General features: G+C 50.8%; 7 protein-coding genes across 7 annotated transcripts; 4 read left to right on the plus strand and 3 right to left on the minus strand.

Moving 5' to 3' along the window:
• The first annotated feature begins 787 nt into the window (after window positions 1–787).
• On the plus strand, window positions 788–3,352 carry BJY04DRAFT_200590 (DUF803 domain membrane protein). The gene is made up of 2 exons (XM_073712957.1): window positions 788–1,815; window positions 1,864–3,352. Exons 1-2 carry the CDS (start codon window positions 1,075–1,077, stop codon window positions 3,229–3,231), a joined length of 2,109 nt encoding a protein of 702 aa, XP_073565907.1. The 5' UTR covers window positions 788–1,074; the 3' UTR covers window positions 3,232–3,352.
• Window positions 3,353–3,412: 60 nt separating this feature from the next.
• Window positions 3,413–4,475, minus strand: BJY04DRAFT_223443 (uncharacterized protein; the record flags this gene model as incomplete). Its single annotated transcript, XM_073717694.1, has 2 exons — window positions 3,413–3,506; window positions 3,619–4,475. 2 exons carry the CDS (start codon window positions 4,473–4,475, stop codon window positions 3,413–3,415), a joined length of 951 nt encoding a protein of 316 aa, XP_073565908.1.
• Window positions 4,476–4,761: 286 nt separating this feature from the next.
• Window positions 4,762–6,050, minus strand: BJY04DRAFT_200596 (cytochrome c oxidase assembly protein). Its single transcript, XM_073712958.1, has 4 exons — window positions 5,844–6,050; window positions 5,726–5,795; window positions 5,200–5,641; window positions 4,762–5,151 (listed from the first exon to the last, which is right to left on the minus strand). Exons 1-4 carry the CDS (start codon window positions 6,032–6,034, stop codon window positions 5,102–5,104), a joined length of 753 nt encoding a protein of 250 aa, XP_073565909.1. The 5' UTR covers window positions 6,035–6,050; the 3' UTR covers window positions 4,762–5,101.
• Window positions 6,051–6,362: 312 nt separating this feature from the next.
• BJY04DRAFT_210861 (uncharacterized protein) lies at window positions 6,363–8,234 on the minus strand (the record flags this gene model as incomplete). The annotated part of the gene is made up of 4 exons (XM_073714319.1): window positions 6,363–6,485; window positions 6,586–7,812; window positions 7,958–8,072; window positions 8,179–8,234. 4 exons carry the CDS (start codon window positions 8,232–8,234, stop codon window positions 6,363–6,365), a joined length of 1,521 nt encoding a protein of 506 aa, XP_073565910.1.
• A 1,029-nt stretch (window positions 8,235–9,263) lies between these two features.
• Window positions 9,264–11,489, plus strand: BJY04DRAFT_200603 (basic helix-loop-helix domain-containing protein). Its single transcript, XM_073712959.1, has 3 exons — window positions 9,264–9,781; window positions 9,848–11,328; window positions 11,405–11,489. The coding sequence occupies exons 1-2, from the start codon at window positions 9,709–9,711 to the stop codon at window positions 11,119–11,121; spliced, it is 1,347 nt and encodes a 448-aa protein (XP_073565911.1). The 5' UTR covers window positions 9,264–9,708; the 3' UTR covers window positions 11,122–11,328; window positions 11,405–11,489.
• Window positions 11,490–11,492: 3 nt separating this feature from the next.
• BJY04DRAFT_148831 (uncharacterized protein) lies at window positions 11,493–13,230 on the plus strand. Its single transcript, XM_073708843.1, has 5 exons — window positions 11,493–12,022; window positions 12,083–12,167; window positions 12,232–12,396; window positions 12,449–12,556; window positions 12,617–13,230. Exons 1-5 carry the CDS (start codon window positions 11,760–11,762, stop codon window positions 12,767–12,769), a joined length of 774 nt encoding a protein of 257 aa, XP_073565912.1. The 5' UTR covers window positions 11,493–11,759; the 3' UTR covers window positions 12,770–13,230.
• On the plus strand, window positions 13,231–15,927 carry acuM (gluconeogenesis transcription factor RDS2). The gene is made up of 7 exons (XM_073708844.1): window positions 13,231–13,916; window positions 14,021–14,043; window positions 14,229–14,246; window positions 14,357–14,660; window positions 14,721–15,466; window positions 15,531–15,727; window positions 15,781–15,927. The coding sequence occupies exons 1-7, from the start codon at window positions 13,691–13,693 to the stop codon at window positions 15,830–15,832; spliced, it is 1,566 nt and encodes a 521-aa protein (XP_073565913.1). The 5' UTR covers window positions 13,231–13,690; the 3' UTR covers window positions 15,833–15,927.
• Window positions 15,928–16,101: the final 174 nt, after the last annotated feature.

The following is a 16,101-nucleotide window of genomic DNA, read 5'->3' on the forward strand; positions in this document are numbered from 1 at the left end:
TAGGAGTTAGGACCCTTCGTCGCCGCGTTGCTCCATCAACGATCGAACTATCCCACTACAAACTAGCAGATCCTCCACCTAACCAAAGACAGTATAGCAGCACTCATCCGACGGCTGGACTTGGAGTCTAGGCAACGGACGGGGAAATCTCCGTGAGATGCTTAGCCCTAAGCTCTGGAGACTGGCACTGGCGTGTCAAGATCCCCGCGGCGTCATTGTCTTTGAGCTGGATGACGACGCATTTTCGCTCGATTGCACTTTCGCTAGGCTCTCTTATCAGCGACAGGGTGGCCAGTGTCTTGCGTTTGTCTGCGGGCGTCTGACTGTGTTTTTGACTATGGCGAAGCAGAGCGCCATCGGTGGCGATGGGACAACCACATTTAGTCCATGAAGACAGCACAGATCTAAGCAGATAGAAGTCAATTCCGAGATCCGGAACAAGAATATGAATAGAAACAGAGTAAATCAGAGAGACTCGTATTAGAAAGCGCCTGGATAGTGGACTCTGTACTATGTTGTCTGGGCGTTTTGGACATTGTTTTGAAGCCATACCCATGGGTCAGCGTCGGCCGGATCTATTTATCTTGGAACTCAGCCTCTCTCCATCCTAGGCACACCAATGTAACATATAGGCAGACCAGAGGAAATTAATAGTTAGTTAGCGGGTGGCAACGAGAGGATGAGAAGAAAGGCTAGAGGACGCTCTGTATTGGTGGGTCGCAGTAATCCCAGCCTCCTCAAAAAGCACCCATCCATCATCCATGATACCGTCAGCTCCACCATCTGCATCATCTCACTTGCTTCCCCTGAATTCTTTGTTTCTTTTCTGTTTTATCTCGACTTCTCTGTCCGTTCTCACTTCCCACCATCAATTTTTCTGCTCCGCCGTCCACATTCCAGAGCGCGAGCAAAGCCAATCCGCCCGCATTCCTAACCGCCGTCAACCGCTGTCCTTCCCCCACACATACCGATCGAACCCATGGCCTAGGTGTATATATACCCAACCCATTTCCTCGACCTTACCCCCCTGTTCCTGTACATATTCTAGCGATCGATGGTACTGCGGGCAGTACAATGGATCTCTTTCCTCGCTCCGGAATCAGCACAGGCGGTGGTGACCGTCCGCCAGCCTACAAAGCAATCGGAATATCGTTAGCCGTCGCATCGGGGGTCTTTATCGGGGTCTCATTCGTGGTGAAAAAAGTCGGTCTTCTCCGAGCGAACGTCAAGTACAATGAGGAAGCTGGAGAGGGATATGGCTATCTCAAGAATCTGTGGTGGTGGACGGGAATGATCCTCATGATCATCGGCGAGGTCTTCAACTTCGTCGCTTATGCTTTTGTGGATGCTCTCCTGGTGACACCTCTAGGTGCCCTTTCGGTGGTCATTACGACTGTCTTGTCTGCGATCTTCTTGAAGGAGCGGCTGAGCTTCGTGGGTCAGGTTGGGTGTTTCACTTGCATCTTAGGGTCCGTGGTGATTGCGTTGAATGCGCCTGAGCAGTCGGCCGTTTCGAATATCCAGGAGATGAAGGAGTACGTTGTGGCGCCGGGGTTCTTGACATATACCGGGGTTATAATTGTGGGATGTACCTTCATTGCCCTGTGGGCAGGGCCAAGATACGGCAAGACCAACATGTTCGTCTACATCAGCATTTGCAGTTTGATTGGAGGTTTGAGTGTCGTGGCTACACAAGGCTTGGGCGCCGCCATCCTGACCCAAATCAATGGCGAGGCGCAGTTCAATCAGTGGTTTATGTATGTGCTGTTGGTGTTTGTTATAGCGACCCTTTTGACCGAGGTTATCTACCTCAATGTAAGTCCTTTAACTCTCATATTCGAACAACGTGCTAACAAAGAGCAGAAAGCGCTCAACATCTTCAACGCTGCTTTGGTCACGCCCACCTACTACGTCTTCTTCACCAGTTCTACCATTATCACCTCCGCCATCCTCTTCCGAGGCTTTAAAGGTTCAGGCATGCAGATTGCTACCGTTGTTCTCGGCTTCTTACAGATCTGCGCCGGTGTTGTCCTGTTACAACTTTCAAAATCCGCCAAAGACGTTCCAGACGCTGCCGTCTTCAAAGGCGATTTGGATCAGATCCGTGAAGTAGCGACACAAGAGGAGCCTGAATCCGAGCCTAAAGCTGATGCTATTCGGGGCACAGCAGCGATCATCCGCCGCTTATCTACACCGCGTCGCAATATTGAAGCTGAAGAGGCACGGCGCTATTATAAGGACCGCCATGACGATCAGACTAAGCCTCCTGCAGAAGGCGAGATCGTTGAATGGGATGGGCTGCGCAGGCGCAAGACGGTTCTCAACGGTCCATCACAACGACGCGCGGTAACCCCATTGCCTCCCCTCGGAATGTCCAAGTTCCCAGAAGACTGGTCCGAGCATCCCCAAACATCACCTAGCGTACACTCATTCATGAACGAGGTTCGGTCACGAGCGACCAGCATCATGCAATCTCCCTGGAGGCCAATACACGACGACCATGAACCAGTACCCGGATCAGACCCGAAGGCCGTTGACACAAGCTATGGGGGCGCACATCTCAGTCCAAATGACAACAACCACAATCGTGCCGTCTCATGGGCAGACGAAGACGAAAAGCTAGACCAATCCCGCCTAGCGGTACCAGAACCACCGCCACACCGGCATTTCTCTTTCCAAAAGATCTTCAACAGAGCCAAAACACCCGAGCCGCCAGCTCACCGCAGCCGCAGCCCACACAGCCCTCGGGGCATCCTTCGGCGAGGCCACCAACGAAGCATGACCTCAGAAGAGGAGCGCCTCGGTCTTGTACAAGGAGACACAGTAGCTGAATACATTAACGAGAAATTAGAGCGAAGGGACTCAGTCAGCAGCCACGATAGCAACGAATACGACGAGGGCCACGAATACGATGAACGACGGCCAGACCATCTCCCCTCTGGCCGCCACGAGCCCTACGACCCCTCACTATACCCGCAACGACTCCGTGTGAATCCGCTTCCACCTTTACCTGATCAGACATCCGAGACGTCATCATTGAACGCCCACTCCCCAACGCCGTCTCCGCACCCTGATGAGCAGACCCCGCAACAGCCGGAGCGGCCGCTGCATCGATCAGCCAGCAATAGGGGATCGCTACTCACTGTTCCGAGGAGACAAAGTGGGTGGCGACGACACGATTCCGCCAGCAGTGGGGGTAGCAAGAATGATCAAAGGTGGTCATATAGCTAACGAGCCCACAAGCCCATCTAACTGAAAGACGATGACATATGACTTGATAATAACGCGTGCATGTATATACATAATGTGACATGAGGGTATAATACACTTAATGAACTGAACATAACCAATCAAAACCCCCAAACCAAAACCTCCTGCAAAAACATGCACCAAGAAAATCCAGTAGATATCGTTACATAAACCCCAAGACACTCCTCTGCCCAGACAGATTAACCACGAATCTGGTCTCCGGCAGTCGTTTGCCGGCTTTGATACTCTCCAGAGCCCTGTAATCAACATAACAAATTAGCACACTGCCTTTCACCCAATCCCAATGGAAACCCCCTGCTCCTTCCCCACTTTTAGAGAAAAAGCAAAAGCAGAAGAAGAAAAATATACCACTCAACCCCCACTATTCTCATCCCCCTCCAGCCACCCCTCTTCGCCTCCTTCTGGATCTTCCCCGCCGCCAATCCACCCCCCGCACCGCGTCCCGGGCCAGCATTCGGCTTTCCGATAATCATGTGTGTTACGCGCCGTGAGATACCGAGGGCGAGAGTTGCGCCGTGCGAGACGAGGAGCTGTTTGAGCTTGTGGTCGGAGATCAGCGGCGTAGTCTGCCCGTTTATGTAGACCGTTGCGTTGCGGAGGATTGTTGATTCTGGGTGTATATTTGAATGGTTTGGCTGAGGCTCAGGTATCGGGTTGCTAGTGACAGGGAGGGGTGAGCCGACTGCGCCGGGCGTTAGGTCAAGGAATTGTTCCGTGGGCGCGGAGCATGTGTCAATCGTGGGTTTGTTTGCGTGTTGCTTGCAGTTTGCGTTTGTTGTCGGCATTTGAGATTGAGCTGAGTCCTCTTTCACCTCTTTCCCCACACTACCCTTTACACCACCTGCCTTCCCTGCCCTCATCATGAACCGGATATCTCTCTGCTTCGAGTCTCCCTCCACCACTCCACTACCTCTTTTACTCCTCCCATCCCCGCCTCTCCCCCGCGCATCACCACCCCAATCCCACTCCCACTCCCCCTTCTCGTAGATCCTCTTCCCCGAATCATAAACTAGCGAGTTGATCGTGCAGTCGCCGGAGCGGAACTGCTGCGCGAGTTTCGCTTCCCGGGTGCGCTGCCATGCCGTGCCCGGGGTGGAGTCGGAGACTTGGTGGCCGGAGGAGGCGGAGTTCCAAGGGTCGAAGAGTTTGTGGTTTGTTGGAATGGGTGTCTGCTTTAGATTCGAGTTTTGATTTGGAGGCGGCATTTTCAATGTTGTTTTTCTCTGTGTAGAGAGGGAAGAAGAATGGGTTGAGAGGTGAGAAACAAGAAAGGCAGTGGTGGAGAGGGCTTATCGATAAGGATTTGTTGTTTTTGCTGGTCGTTGCCCTCGAGACAATGAACTAGCAGTAGACCTAGGGAGCCATTCCAGAGAGTCATGGATCATTGTGGATTCGAGTACCGCTGGCCCTTGATAGTAGGTAATAGTTAAGTCTAGTTGAGTTATCAAGGGAACTTACATTGTTAGGGTTCTAGGTGCAATTGTATATTCTGTCCAACTGTATTGGTCGATAGGGATCTTCCAAATATGTATCTTGATTGCGGATTAGCTCTGACTCTCGATAGATCTGCGACGACAATGAGTAGATATCTAATTGCAGAGAGTATATACACAAGCTATGATACAATGTCCAAAACGCCGATCCTGCTTGCTATGGTACAACAAATGAGTGGTTCAGAGAAGGGAGATGGCGATTCATCAAGGTAATCATTGACCTGTACCGGTGCTGGAAAGTCAGCAGATCCCGGCGGGAATGGCTTATTAGAGTCGCCGCACAAGTAGTCAAGGGTCTTTTGGCGAAGGTCTACCAGGGTTACAGTTCCTTGCGGGTATCAGCTGCCCGGAATTGGCTTGAGCACACCGTTGTCATCGTATTTCGCTTCTACTCCTTGTCAGCAATCTCTCAAATAAAGGGTCTATCCGGACGTACTGAAAAACGTATAAGAAAGCGTAATCGTATCAATCCCCTTCATCGCGGGATCCGTCACAAAGTCCGGATCGATGAAGAAGAAAACTGGCATATCAACCGACTCCCCAGCATTTAATTTCTGCTCCTCAAAGCAGAAACACTGAATTTTACTGAAGTAAGGCGCAACCTGACCCGGCGTAACGCTGTATGTTGCAACCCCAATAATATCCGTAGGACTCTTGTTCGTCGCCGTGTAGAATGCAAGTGCCGTCTCTCCAGGAAGAACCCGGACTTCACGCTGCTGCGGTGTGAATTTCCAGGGTAGTACATCTGACACCGATCCATTGAATGTGATGCGCAGGCGGCGAGAGTCGGTCACTGGCGTGACGCGCGATGATGTGTCGCCGTCCCCGGCGCGGTGTGTAAGAACAGGTTGACCGTTCCATCCGGTTTGTTGGCAGATCTGTAGTATTCAAACTCAGCAAATATGCATTGCGGGGTGGTGGTGGTGGGCATAGCTGCCGAAAGCCAATGGAGCGGAACAGACCATTTTGTATAGAGGGACGGAACCGTATGCGAGCGAGACCGTTCCAAGAATTATGCTGATTGTGTAGTACCTGGTGCAAATTAGCGAACTATCTTATGGAATATGCAATTGCTCGTACATTGTCGACGCATTGCGCTTCTGTGACTGGGGTGTATTGAATGGTGCTGACGATGACTGGTTGAGGCACGAATTGCGAGTGAAGTATCTCTTCCCCACCTCCATACTCCTAAACTGCGCAAATACAGACCGAGAAGCTCCGGCCCAAGGAGACTGAAGCCGCCCCCATAGCGGCGTCAATCGAGAAAACATGGTTGATTATTTTGATTTATCGGCGGATATCAGCGGAGGAGAAAGCATCGCAAGATCGCGGCACACAAGGGATCCGAGACCACGTGACTGTCTTATCGATAACGTTCTGTTGTATAGACCCATCACGATGTCAGTAAATAGTTGCGATTACAATGTTTTTAAGCCATACACAATGGTTTAAGCTCGCTAAGGTTTCATTAACTCTATTAGTGTAGTCTATATAGTAATAACGACATTCACCTGAATGCAGATCGGCCAGCCAAATCTCTGGAGTCAAAAGGATAATATAATAATAATAATACACCACCGTGGAAGAGAAGCAGTGAGATCAATTGACAATGCTCCTGCCAATCTTGCCAAAGACGCCTCGAACCATGTCGGGGCATTCTCGGAAGCAGGTAAGGAGAACAGCCGCACTGACGGCGAACGCGGCACGCTCCCGATATTGATACTAGATAAAAGCCCCAATTAGTCAAGTCGGAATCCTCGAACTGAAGCACGTTGTAGCGCAGGATGGTGGTTGGACACGCAATTTACGCAGTGTGACCAACCCCGGCCAGACAGGACAATAGGGTTCTTGGAAAGTTGGACGGAATCAACCATACCTTTTGATCATAAAACCTGGGTAGGACAGTTGCTGCAGCTCTGGGTGCCACAAACAGTGCAATTTCCTGCCGTTTCTTTGCATGTTCAACGAGTATACTCCATCCACACATCGCGCATCCCGCACCGACACAGAGTCCAGAATCCCACATCTGTGGTGTCACCATTTCTTTACTAAAGAGTCTCGGCCCCAACCTTGTTCGGCTCAGGCAGACAGAGTAGTAGAATAAGCTGACGATCGCAGCAAGGAACGAGGAAGACCGCAAAGCATCGGATACTGCCCGCCGGACGGACTGCATCGACCTGATCGAGCGAAAACGAAAAGCGATCTGCAGAGGGATGTAGGTTGCACAGGCAAACTTAAATGTTCTGAGGAATCGGGAGATGGCGTGCTTCTCGCAGTTAGGGCCGCATCCCATGTGTACCATTTCACACGGTATGGGGACAGTCTTAGCTGGATCGCCCCATTCAGCAGGCCAACCGAAGTCTTTGCACATGGACTCTAGCAAAGGCGCCTGTCCGGTGTCCTTTCCGTACACAAAGATGTTCCTCCGTGCGCGGCGAAGAGCTTCAATTAAGCGTTCATCCACCTTGGCTACCTCTCCAATCCACCGTCCATATGACCTCGGTAACCGTTCTGGTTCGTAGAACCAAGCCCACATTACTACTGCTGCACTGGCGGCGAAAACCGCAGAGTCCGCAAGTTTAGAACCGAGCGAGTTCACCGTAGCCCACCTGGAGCTGCCCTTCAAGTTTTCATGGCACCAGGCCCAGAGAATGCAGACTATAGAATCAATAGCCCTAGTAGTGGTAAACAGGGTAAGGTCCAGGGTTCTTCCAGCAAGTTCGAAGCGACGATGCGAGCTTAGCCCAGAGCTCGGCTGGGTACCGATCATTTCCTGGCGTGTGTCATTTTGGGATACATTCCGCAGTGAGATAGGCTTCTGGTTCAAGATCTGGAAACTGAACCACGCAGATATGAACGCAGCAGCCAATTGAATCAAACGAGAGACTTTCTTGGAGCCTAAGCTCGCTGGATTCAGCCCTAGCCTACGACAAGCACTTTGGAGGGCCTTCAGCACCAAGAAAGGAAGCAACGTTGAGCCCCCCACGAGTGAAGCACAAAACGTCGGAAAGCTATCTAGGCGTATACCGCTGAGCAGTGCTCTGAATAACTGTTCATCATTTTGATGATTAGTTTTCATTTTCAACGCCACACTCAGATATGGCAATGTTGCTTCGGCCGGAACCGGCAAGACTAGGAAGATATCCTATTTCCGTTTCTACAACCAGAGGAAAGAAGCATAGAAAAGTACGTACCTGCTCGACTTTCTGTCGGTAGCTCAAATCATTGTTGTTCCACAGTATTCGTAGGCAGGATAGGACCTTCGGAGTCGTTGTAGAAAGATATCCTAGCGCATAAGCCCGTAAAATGCTATATAATTGAGTAAGAGTCAACGATGATTCAGGACCAGTGATATGGTTGAGTGCAGTCCAAGTTGCATGGACGTAGCACAGCTTCCAGAACAGGTAGTACTCACGGCTGGAGTAGTTGTGAAGTTCGTTGGCGACTGCGAGTGACTGCTGAAGGACCCATTGCGTAAAAAACCGTCTCAGTTCATGACAGCGACCGAAGCCGAGTACAATCGCGATATGATGGCCTATGATCGAAGGTTAGGACGCTTCACCATGATATCTGACAACCAATCATCATACAAGTCCGAGTCGTACAGGAGAGGAAATATATGCACCCCCTTAGCACTGCGTCGGTAACAGAGCAATCCCAGCGCGTTTATTGGTTGTAAGCAGAGGTTCCTTGGAAAAGCCGCGGGGAGCTCAAGACCAAGGGTTTACTCCGTGGGTTTACAGAACCGGAAAGTAATTAAATGGAGTTGGCACTAAGGGGTCGCCAAACTTGGGGAGGATCCTTCGGTATGATCTGCCGTACTGCCGTGCAACGCAAGCCGACGTCGCCTCGGCTCCAGACGAGGAAACGCGGCCGTTAATAATAATCTTCAGCGTAAGACTGGTTCAGGGGTAGCTTTCAGCGAGAACCCTTGCCGACTGGACCTCGCCGTCGCAACAGGGTGGGAATTGTCCACGAGTCTCGCCCCAAAAATCCGGGGATGCAGCTTGTCAGGGACTCAGGAACGCCTGCTGCTAGGGCCCGAGGTACAATGCAGTGGGGCAGAAACAAGCGCAGTCCTGGATAGAATGGCGGGCGGCCAGGTTCCAACGGCGCCGGACCGTCGTGCCACGGAATGATCTGAGGCAAAATGAACAGTAAAATAGTGACAAAAGCAGATACCAAGCAAGCTGCTTCTATGAGAAATCAGATAGATGGAAGAGCCAGGCCAGTGCCATTGGATGCGGGAGGATAGAAGAAACTTGGGAGCTCGCAAGGGATTCTCCTTTTGGGGACAGCGGCTTCAACGGGGAAGCTCATCCGAGCGCAGCCTGAACGGGCTGTGACACTGTAACAGTCGCTTTTGGCGGGAGGGCTGGCCAGAATTACAGTAATTCATATACGTCACGCGACAGGGCAGGGTGAATTCTTTTGCATGTGATCCTTCTAGCTCCTACACAAGCCGACGGGCCATGCTCGTCTCCGTCGCCAAACGCTCCTCCTATCTCCAGCTTTCGGCGTCATCTTTCTCTGGCCTTTCTTAGTCTCAATGCGGGGGATGTGCGCTTGCTTAGGTGGATCTGTCTCCTTGTTATAATTTCCACTTCCTGAACTTCCGATCCCACCTCCGAAGTCACATTTTCACCTTTCCAACTCTTCCATGCTCACACACCACCTGTCTCTTCGTGGGATACACAAAGAAAGACTTTCTGCGCCGCGCACTGTCCAACGGTCGACGTCGCCCTAGAGCTTCGAGTCATTCCAGCTCCTCGAGGGTTCACCTTGCAGCGCATAGCAGCGTCTTTGGTTCTATTCTCAGTTGAGGCATGCTGAGATCGACCTTGCCTGTGCTGTTCGCGACTTGCAGGAGCAGTTGCTGGTAACAAGAATCGAGTTTCCAGCAAATCGAATTTCGCCTTCCATATCCATCTTCAAAGCTATAATAATGATGAGTGTCAATCCCCCAAATGGCACTCAAGGCCCAAATGGGCGCAATAATCCTGCCCTCCCGTTCGGCTGTAAGTAATCGCTTTTGCTGAAGTGGAGTATACAACTTCTAACGTGGGATTCTTTCTTTCTGGTAGATTCGTTCCCTGCGGACACACCGTACGAGCCTGCACCAGCTTCACCTCTTGGCCCAGCCCTTCTCGATGATAATGAATCCCATATGCTTGATAGTTTCTTCACGACCTTAAACAGCAATCCTTTCGCAAATGACTTCTGGTTCACGGGCTCCCAACATGATGCGAATAAATCTCTTGGCTTGTCAGGCCTTGACTGGACAATGGAAATGCCACCGACATTCGAAGGCTCTAGCACATCTCTCCCAACATCATCCTTTTCTCAACATACTTTTGAAAAACCTCTGGGAATTATACCAGAAAATCCGAACTCTAATCCAGACGTAGTGGCTGCGGCCTCTATGCTCTACCAGAATGGAGTAAATGGATCCGAGCTTAATACGATCTTTGGAAGCCAGTCGATGCCAGGATTTTCAAATACCGGCTATTCTATACCTAAAGAACATGGCAAAGAACCGCAACCAATCGACCATTTGCCATCTAGACGACCTAGCGCATCCTCACGGACACACATGCCTGTCGGATTTCATACTCAAAAAATGTTATTCGATGTTCATGAACCGATATCGCCGGAACAGCAATTATCTACCAAGGTACGGCCGCTTCACTGGGGCTCTGATTCTAGTTTCATGAGCCAGGGATACGTGGCACCTCCGGATCAACCCGATGAGGAGCAACGGACGAAGGAGCTCATGGAGAAGTTGGAATGCCTTGAACCACAAAGCAGCGCCGCTAACACTCGTGCACCTACCCCGGATCGTATCGCAAGCCACCATGCCATGCCCTGGATCGATACCGGAGCGGTCAATCATGCGAACGTGTTGAGAAACGATTACGGCCACAATTTCGACGATGCATCGCACCCGAAAAAGAAGCAAAGACTGTCGATCAAAGAAGAAGACGATGACTTATCTGATGGCGATACCTCTAGAGCACGCTCGAAACGCTCCAAAGGATCCGGCAGGCGACTATCAAACGATGTGACTCGAAAGTCAAGAGCTTCACAAGGGTCGAAGACGCCGCGAGAGAATTTGACGGAGGAGCAGAAACGAAGCAATCATATACTCTCGGAACAGAAGAGGAGGAACCTGATAAGACAAGGATTCGACGACTTGTGCGTGCTTGTCCCTGGATTAAAAGGCGGGGGATTCAGCAAGAGCGCTATGCTTACTCAAGCCGCCGACTGGCTAGAGATCATGCTACGTGACAATGAGATTTTGAAAACACAACTTGCGGATCTGAAAGCCAGAAATAATGGCCTGGTAATGCCGCGATAAAAACCTGTCGATGCCGTGACGCCTCTTTACCACTTTCACCTTCACCTTCACCATGTTGTCTCTGTTCAGCTTTCTTTATCCAAGCGTTTTAGCGGTCTGGTTCGTCGCAGGTTGTGCTGGCGGGATTACAGGCGTTTCCTCGGGGCTTGCTCGGGCTGGATTATATGATATTTGATTCTTACCTTCCTTTGTACTGTAATAAGAGACCTATTACTGTTAGTATACTACTACTTAGTGGAATACCCACTGACCCTCCGACGAACTAATGTGCTGATGAACATACCTCCTAACAATCATATACGATGACATCATTCCTCAGAGCTTGATATTTCTCACCTGCAGTAATCGGGACTCGCCGCAGACATGTGAAAATCACTGATAACGGCGAGGCTAGTCAGAACTGGTCGTGGTGTTGATTTCAAGGTTGTGGGCGCCTGAGCCTGAGATCCAAAAGGGTTTAGTGCTTGGATGTTCGACATGCGCATGTGACTGTCCCCATGCTTGGCGCGTCAGTGATCGGAGTAACAATCAACAATCCGCATCCGCCTTTCGAGAACGACCTGTTCTGTACATGCAAACCTCTTACTTTTACGAATGACCTAGTCATCCAGCATATCTTGCCATAAGCTACTGTCACCATGCCGCCCAAACGAAACAGGACCAGCGATGCGCCCGACCAGGTCAAGAACACCAAGCGCAGTAAACCGTACGCCTACCTGAAGCCTCAAATCCGGCATATATCGGAACGAACGATCAAATCAAAATGGTCGACGCTCCCAGCGCCTGCGCAAGATAAGATCCGCGATATGTTCCAGGCCCTCGAACGTCCTGTCATTGTTCGGCAACAGAATGACAAAAAACGCTACGAAGCACAGGCTGCTGTTCAGGCAGTTGTGAAGAAGTACGTACTTGCGCCTGTGATTGCTCGGCTGCATGTCTGTGTACTCACTGTCAATTGCAGCCTCGCAAAGCGACTACCCCGAATGCCATTTCCTCCGTTGACGAAAGACTCCGTGTTCGAGTACGAAGCGGCCCTCAAGGAGCATGTACGGCTTGTTTGATTGGATCCTCTTTGCACACACACACACACACACTGATTGGTCTACCTAGAATACACTTGAGGTTTCGCTGTCGACACTCAATGATAGCATTGACTTGCTAAGTCACGAGATTGCAAAGGAAGAGGCACTTCTCGCTAAGGAGACAAGACAGCTACAGGAGATGGAGAAGAACGCAAAGCGTGCTGAGGCAGAGCGGAAGAGACAGATGAAAAATGTACGCCGCTTGCGCAGTTATGCCCTTCGAGACCGTCACTGACTGGGTACAGGAGCATCCTGTCCTTCGACAGCTCGACAAGAGCCTCAGTCGGCAGACTGGAACGCCGTCCGAGTTTACTCTTACCAACTTGAAAGAATCACAGTTGAGTTTCAATGAGGTAAGTTGGTTGATTAGCTCTAAGCAGATGCCCTCGTCTGACATGTATCAAACGGTCTAGCTCGAGTCCGACCCGGAAGCATCTAGTCTGCTGAAGCAGTTGAACAGCCATTTAAAATCCATGCAGAGCAATACAGCTCCGCTCACTGGACTGAAAGATGCCCTTGCACGTTCACAGACAGCCCTCAGCCTGGCAACTATGCCTGATGACTGAGTCAAGGGTGCCCAGATACTATTTCAGGCATTCAGGGTTGTTACCAAAAGAATCGGGTCCGTACATTCCAAATTTCGTTTGCATGTACACCGAGATCAAACCGGGCGGGTGTGGGGGGTTTCGCCCCTTGTCCAGATGCGCTGTCGTCGAAGGGTCCAGACGGCGTACTCATCATTCGCGGAGCCACGGCGTGTGACAGCAGAACGCGCTCGCAGGAACCATAGGTTTACAGGCAAAGTCATCAGTACCTCTGGCTACACTGCGTCACAAACATGCAACACTATGAAACCCTCATTGGTTTTAATGATGAACCAGGCTCCTAACTGAAACTTGTTGGACCCTCCCCTGTGAAGTCAGACACCGTGATCGAAGCGCCTGTGGCAGGATTTCAACGTTGATGTTGAAAGTGTTAGTGTAACTTTTACTTGGTCGGCCCAGCGGAGACTGTGACTTCGGTTGCCGTACCGCTCGGGACGCAGACTAGTTCTGATCAGTTGACGTCCAGTCTAAGATATAGCTATAATATAGACCGAGGTATCTCAAGCCACATGGATAAAGACAGTAAAGCAGGTCAAACCCTGGTTTTCCGAGGCAGGGCGAAGACCCAGTGGGATTGCGGCGATTCCCAATGCGGAGAAGTTCGGGAGTTGAAATTGGGTGCCGAGCCACTGGTGTTGTCCGCAGTGCCACACGGTTAAGTCCCGCTCCCATCAGCGGGGAAAGTGTGGTCGCATGTATCTCCAATTCTGCGGTTGCTAGTAGTGCAGTTGAACCGATGATTGCTCGTCCTCCCCATCGTTGATCCCGCCCCGGTGTGCCTGCAAGTCTCCATTCCATTCACGGTCTTTGTGTTCCGACCGACCAGCAACAGCAACAGCAGCGAGCCGGCCTTTGCGCAACAGCCCTTGCGCCTCGCGATAGATGACGGAAAAAGCCGCAGCGCAACTGGGTTCAGCCCCGGACCACCACACCAGCAATGGATCGGCTGAGACAACAACAGGCCCTAAGAGCACGATAGAAGGAAATACAGTCGGCAAAGTTGACTCAGACACGAAAGAGAACGCGCAAATGACAGCTGTCTCAAAGCCCGAGAATGCTGCTGCGGGGGCTCGTAGCAGCCCGAAGAAGCGGCGCAAGGTCAATCATGGTGAGATCGCACATCCTGGGAGGGTCAAGGCAGCGGCTCCCGACGTCTGGCTTTCTGCTCCAGCCTTCATAACCACGTTGCTAACCATGGTACCACGCTTGCAGCATGCGTCTACTGTCGGCGTTCGGTAAGCCAATTGCCCTGTGGGGGTCCTCACTTCACCTTCCCCCCGCTCTCTTCACACCTCTCTTCGTTATCTATCCGCGCGAGGAGAAAAAGAAAGCATGAGCTGGGGTGTCTCAAGTCTGCCCCAGCACAGATATTCATGGGAAATCATTTGCTGACGGAAGGCCACTTGCTCACGTGTTACAGCATATGACTTGCGATTCGGTAAGACCTGCCCTGAATCATGCTCACACGAGACCTTGTGAAACGTATCGAACGATGTCAGTTGGTAGGGCACGAATTCTTGCTGACAGTGATGTTTCTGCCAAATTCAGGAGCGACCGTGCACTCGATGTATAAAGCGCAATATCGGACACCTGTGCCATGATGAGCCGAGAGAACCCTCAAAACGATCGCGCAGCGAGCACGAACAGTCCGCGGCCGACGAGGAGGGCTCTTCGAACAACGAGTACTCGACATCCCACACAATGCCCCGGAAGGTTGACATCCAGGATGCTGCAGGTCAGCAAATCCTGGCCGACGGGAGTCTTGGCCTTACATCGTCGTCAATGAATGCGGTGCAACCGGGCTCCCTGCCTTCTTCTACAAACCAAAACATGGGTGTCACCTCTCAGCAGCGTGAGCGCTCATCAGGTTTCATATTATCTTCATCCGAGTGTGTCGCTAACAACTATGTAGTTCTCGGATACAACGACTGGATTGGTAATCAGAGCCAGTTTCAAGACATGCATACCTTCCATCCTTCTTATATGTTCAACGCGCCTGAGGTCACGAACGAGTATAATCTTCTTGGCGACTTTTTGAGCAACAGTTTGTTAGACGATGGAGCTATCTTTCCAAACGACGATATGCAAAGGATGTATTCGGATCCGACGTTGCTCAATTCCATGGCTGTGCTCGGAGGTCCTAATCAATCGATGCTCCAGCAAGCTCAGCCCGTACAGCCCCCACAAGGCCAGCAAAATCAGGGTGACGCTTCAGGGCCAACGGTCATTAATGATAAAGCGAGAGAGACCTACTATATGACAGCGGCGGACCCATCTGGATCAGATCCACCCGAAGAGAGAATGAACAAGCTTCTCAAAGCAAAATACGATGCTGGCCTCCTTCGACCATTCAACTACGTCAAGGGCTATGCAAGACTGAATCAATACATGGAGAAGAACCTGCAGCAGCCATCACGACAAAAGATCCTTCGGCAATTGGATAAATTTCGCCCTAAGTTTCGGGAAAGGATGCAGAGCTTGACAGATATTGAACTCGTCTTGGTGGAGATGTGGTTCGAGCGAAGCTTGATGGAGTACGATCGCGTGTTTGCCAGTATGGCCATCCCTGCCTGCTGCTGGAGGCGAACGGGTGAAATATTTAGGGGTAACAAGGAGATGGCTGAACTTATCGGTGTCCCGATTGAGGTTCTCAGAGACGTGAGTTGTTCCATTAAAGTTTACCCTCTCGGAGCACATTTATCTGACTGGTCTGGACTATTAGGGTAAGCTGGCCATTCATGAGATCATCGTGGAAGACCAGCTGGTCAGCTACTGGGAGAAATTCGGCGCAATTGCTTTTGACAATACCCAAAAAGCGATGCTCACAAGCTGTACTTTGAAAAATCCCAACGCCACCGCCCCTGGCGAAGGGATACCATGCTGTTTCTCATTTACTATCCGCCGAGATAACCATAACATGTAAGTGCTTAAATGCAGCTGCGTGTATCTTCGCCGTACTAACCTGTCTCTAGCCCGTCTCTTATTGTCGGGAATTTCTTACCATCACAACGGAAAAGCAAATAGCTCTGATCATTGTCTGTTCTTCAATCGGCGTTAAAGGCACATCCAGGTACATTACATCAAAACTTGACGGGCTGTTTCTCTTCCATATCTTGGGTGGCCGTTCTACTCGGCTCTTCTTGATTTCACTTATACCATGATTCTCGCGAAGTATGTTGTACTATATTCCTAACAAGAGCCTACTACTCAGGCATGTTTATTTGCTATCACATTATCCACGGTTTTCAATTCTACTTACTATCAGGGTTTACTTGTAACTACCTACCTTACTC

Source organism: Aspergillus karnatakaensis (genome assembly GCF_047715665.1).
Source record: "Aspergillus karnatakaensis strain CBS 102800 unplaced genomic scaffold BJY04scaffold_72, whole genome shotgun sequence".
Lineage (NCBI taxonomy): Eukaryota > Fungi > Ascomycota > Eurotiomycetes > Eurotiales > Aspergillaceae > Aspergillus > Aspergillus karnatakaensis.

Bases quoted from the DNA above. Each gene is read 5' to 3' on its own strand.
- BJY04DRAFT_200590 (XM_073712957.1), top strand. From the start codon at position 1,075: ATGGATCTCTTTCCTCGCTCCGGAATCAGCACAGGCGGTGGTGACCGT. The intron at 1,816-1,863 runs GTAAGTCCTTTA...AACAAAGAGCAG, and splicing joins CCGAGGTTATCTACCTCAAT to AAAGCGCTCAACATCTTCAA.
- BJY04DRAFT_200596 (XM_073712958.1), bottom strand. From the start codon at position 6,034: ATGTTTTCTCGATTGACGCCGCTATGGGGGCGGCTTCAGTCTCCTTGG. The intron at 5,642-5,725 runs GTCTGTTCCGCT...TGAATACTACAG, and splicing joins CCGTCCCTCTATACAAAATG to ATCTGCCAACAAACCGGATG. The intron at 5,152-5,199 runs GTACGTCCGGAT...GACAAGGAGTAG, and splicing joins GCTTTCTTATACGTTTTTCA to AAGCGAAATACGATGACAAC.
- BJY04DRAFT_200603 (XM_073712959.1), top strand. From the start codon at position 9,709: ATGATGAGTGTCAATCCCCCAAATGGCACTCAAGGCCCAAATGGGCGC. The intron at 9,782-9,847 runs GTAAGTAATCGC...TCTTTCTGGTAG, and splicing joins TCCTGCCCTCCCGTTCGGCT to ATTCGTTCCCTGCGGACACA.
- BJY04DRAFT_148831 (XM_073708843.1), top strand. From the start codon at position 11,760: ATGCCGCCCAAACGAAACAGGACCAGCGATGCGCCCGACCAGGTCAAG. The intron at 12,168-12,231 runs GTACGGCTTGTT...TGGTCTACCTAG, and splicing joins AAGCGGCCCTCAAGGAGCAT to AATACACTTGAGGTTTCGCT. The intron at 12,397-12,448 runs GTACGCCGCTTG...GACTGGGTACAG, and splicing joins GGAAGAGACAGATGAAAAAT to GAGCATCCTGTCCTTCGACA.
- acuM (XM_073708844.1), top strand. From the start codon at position 13,691: ATGACGGAAAAAGCCGCAGCGCAACTGGGTTCAGCCCCGGACCACCAC. The intron at 13,917-14,020 runs GTGAGATCGCAC...CCACGCTTGCAG, and splicing joins GCGGCGCAAGGTCAATCATG to CATGCGTCTACTGTCGGCGT. The intron at 14,661-14,720 runs GTGAGCGCTCAT...ACAACTATGTAG, and splicing joins GGGTGTCACCTCTCAGCAGC to TTCTCGGATACAACGACTGG.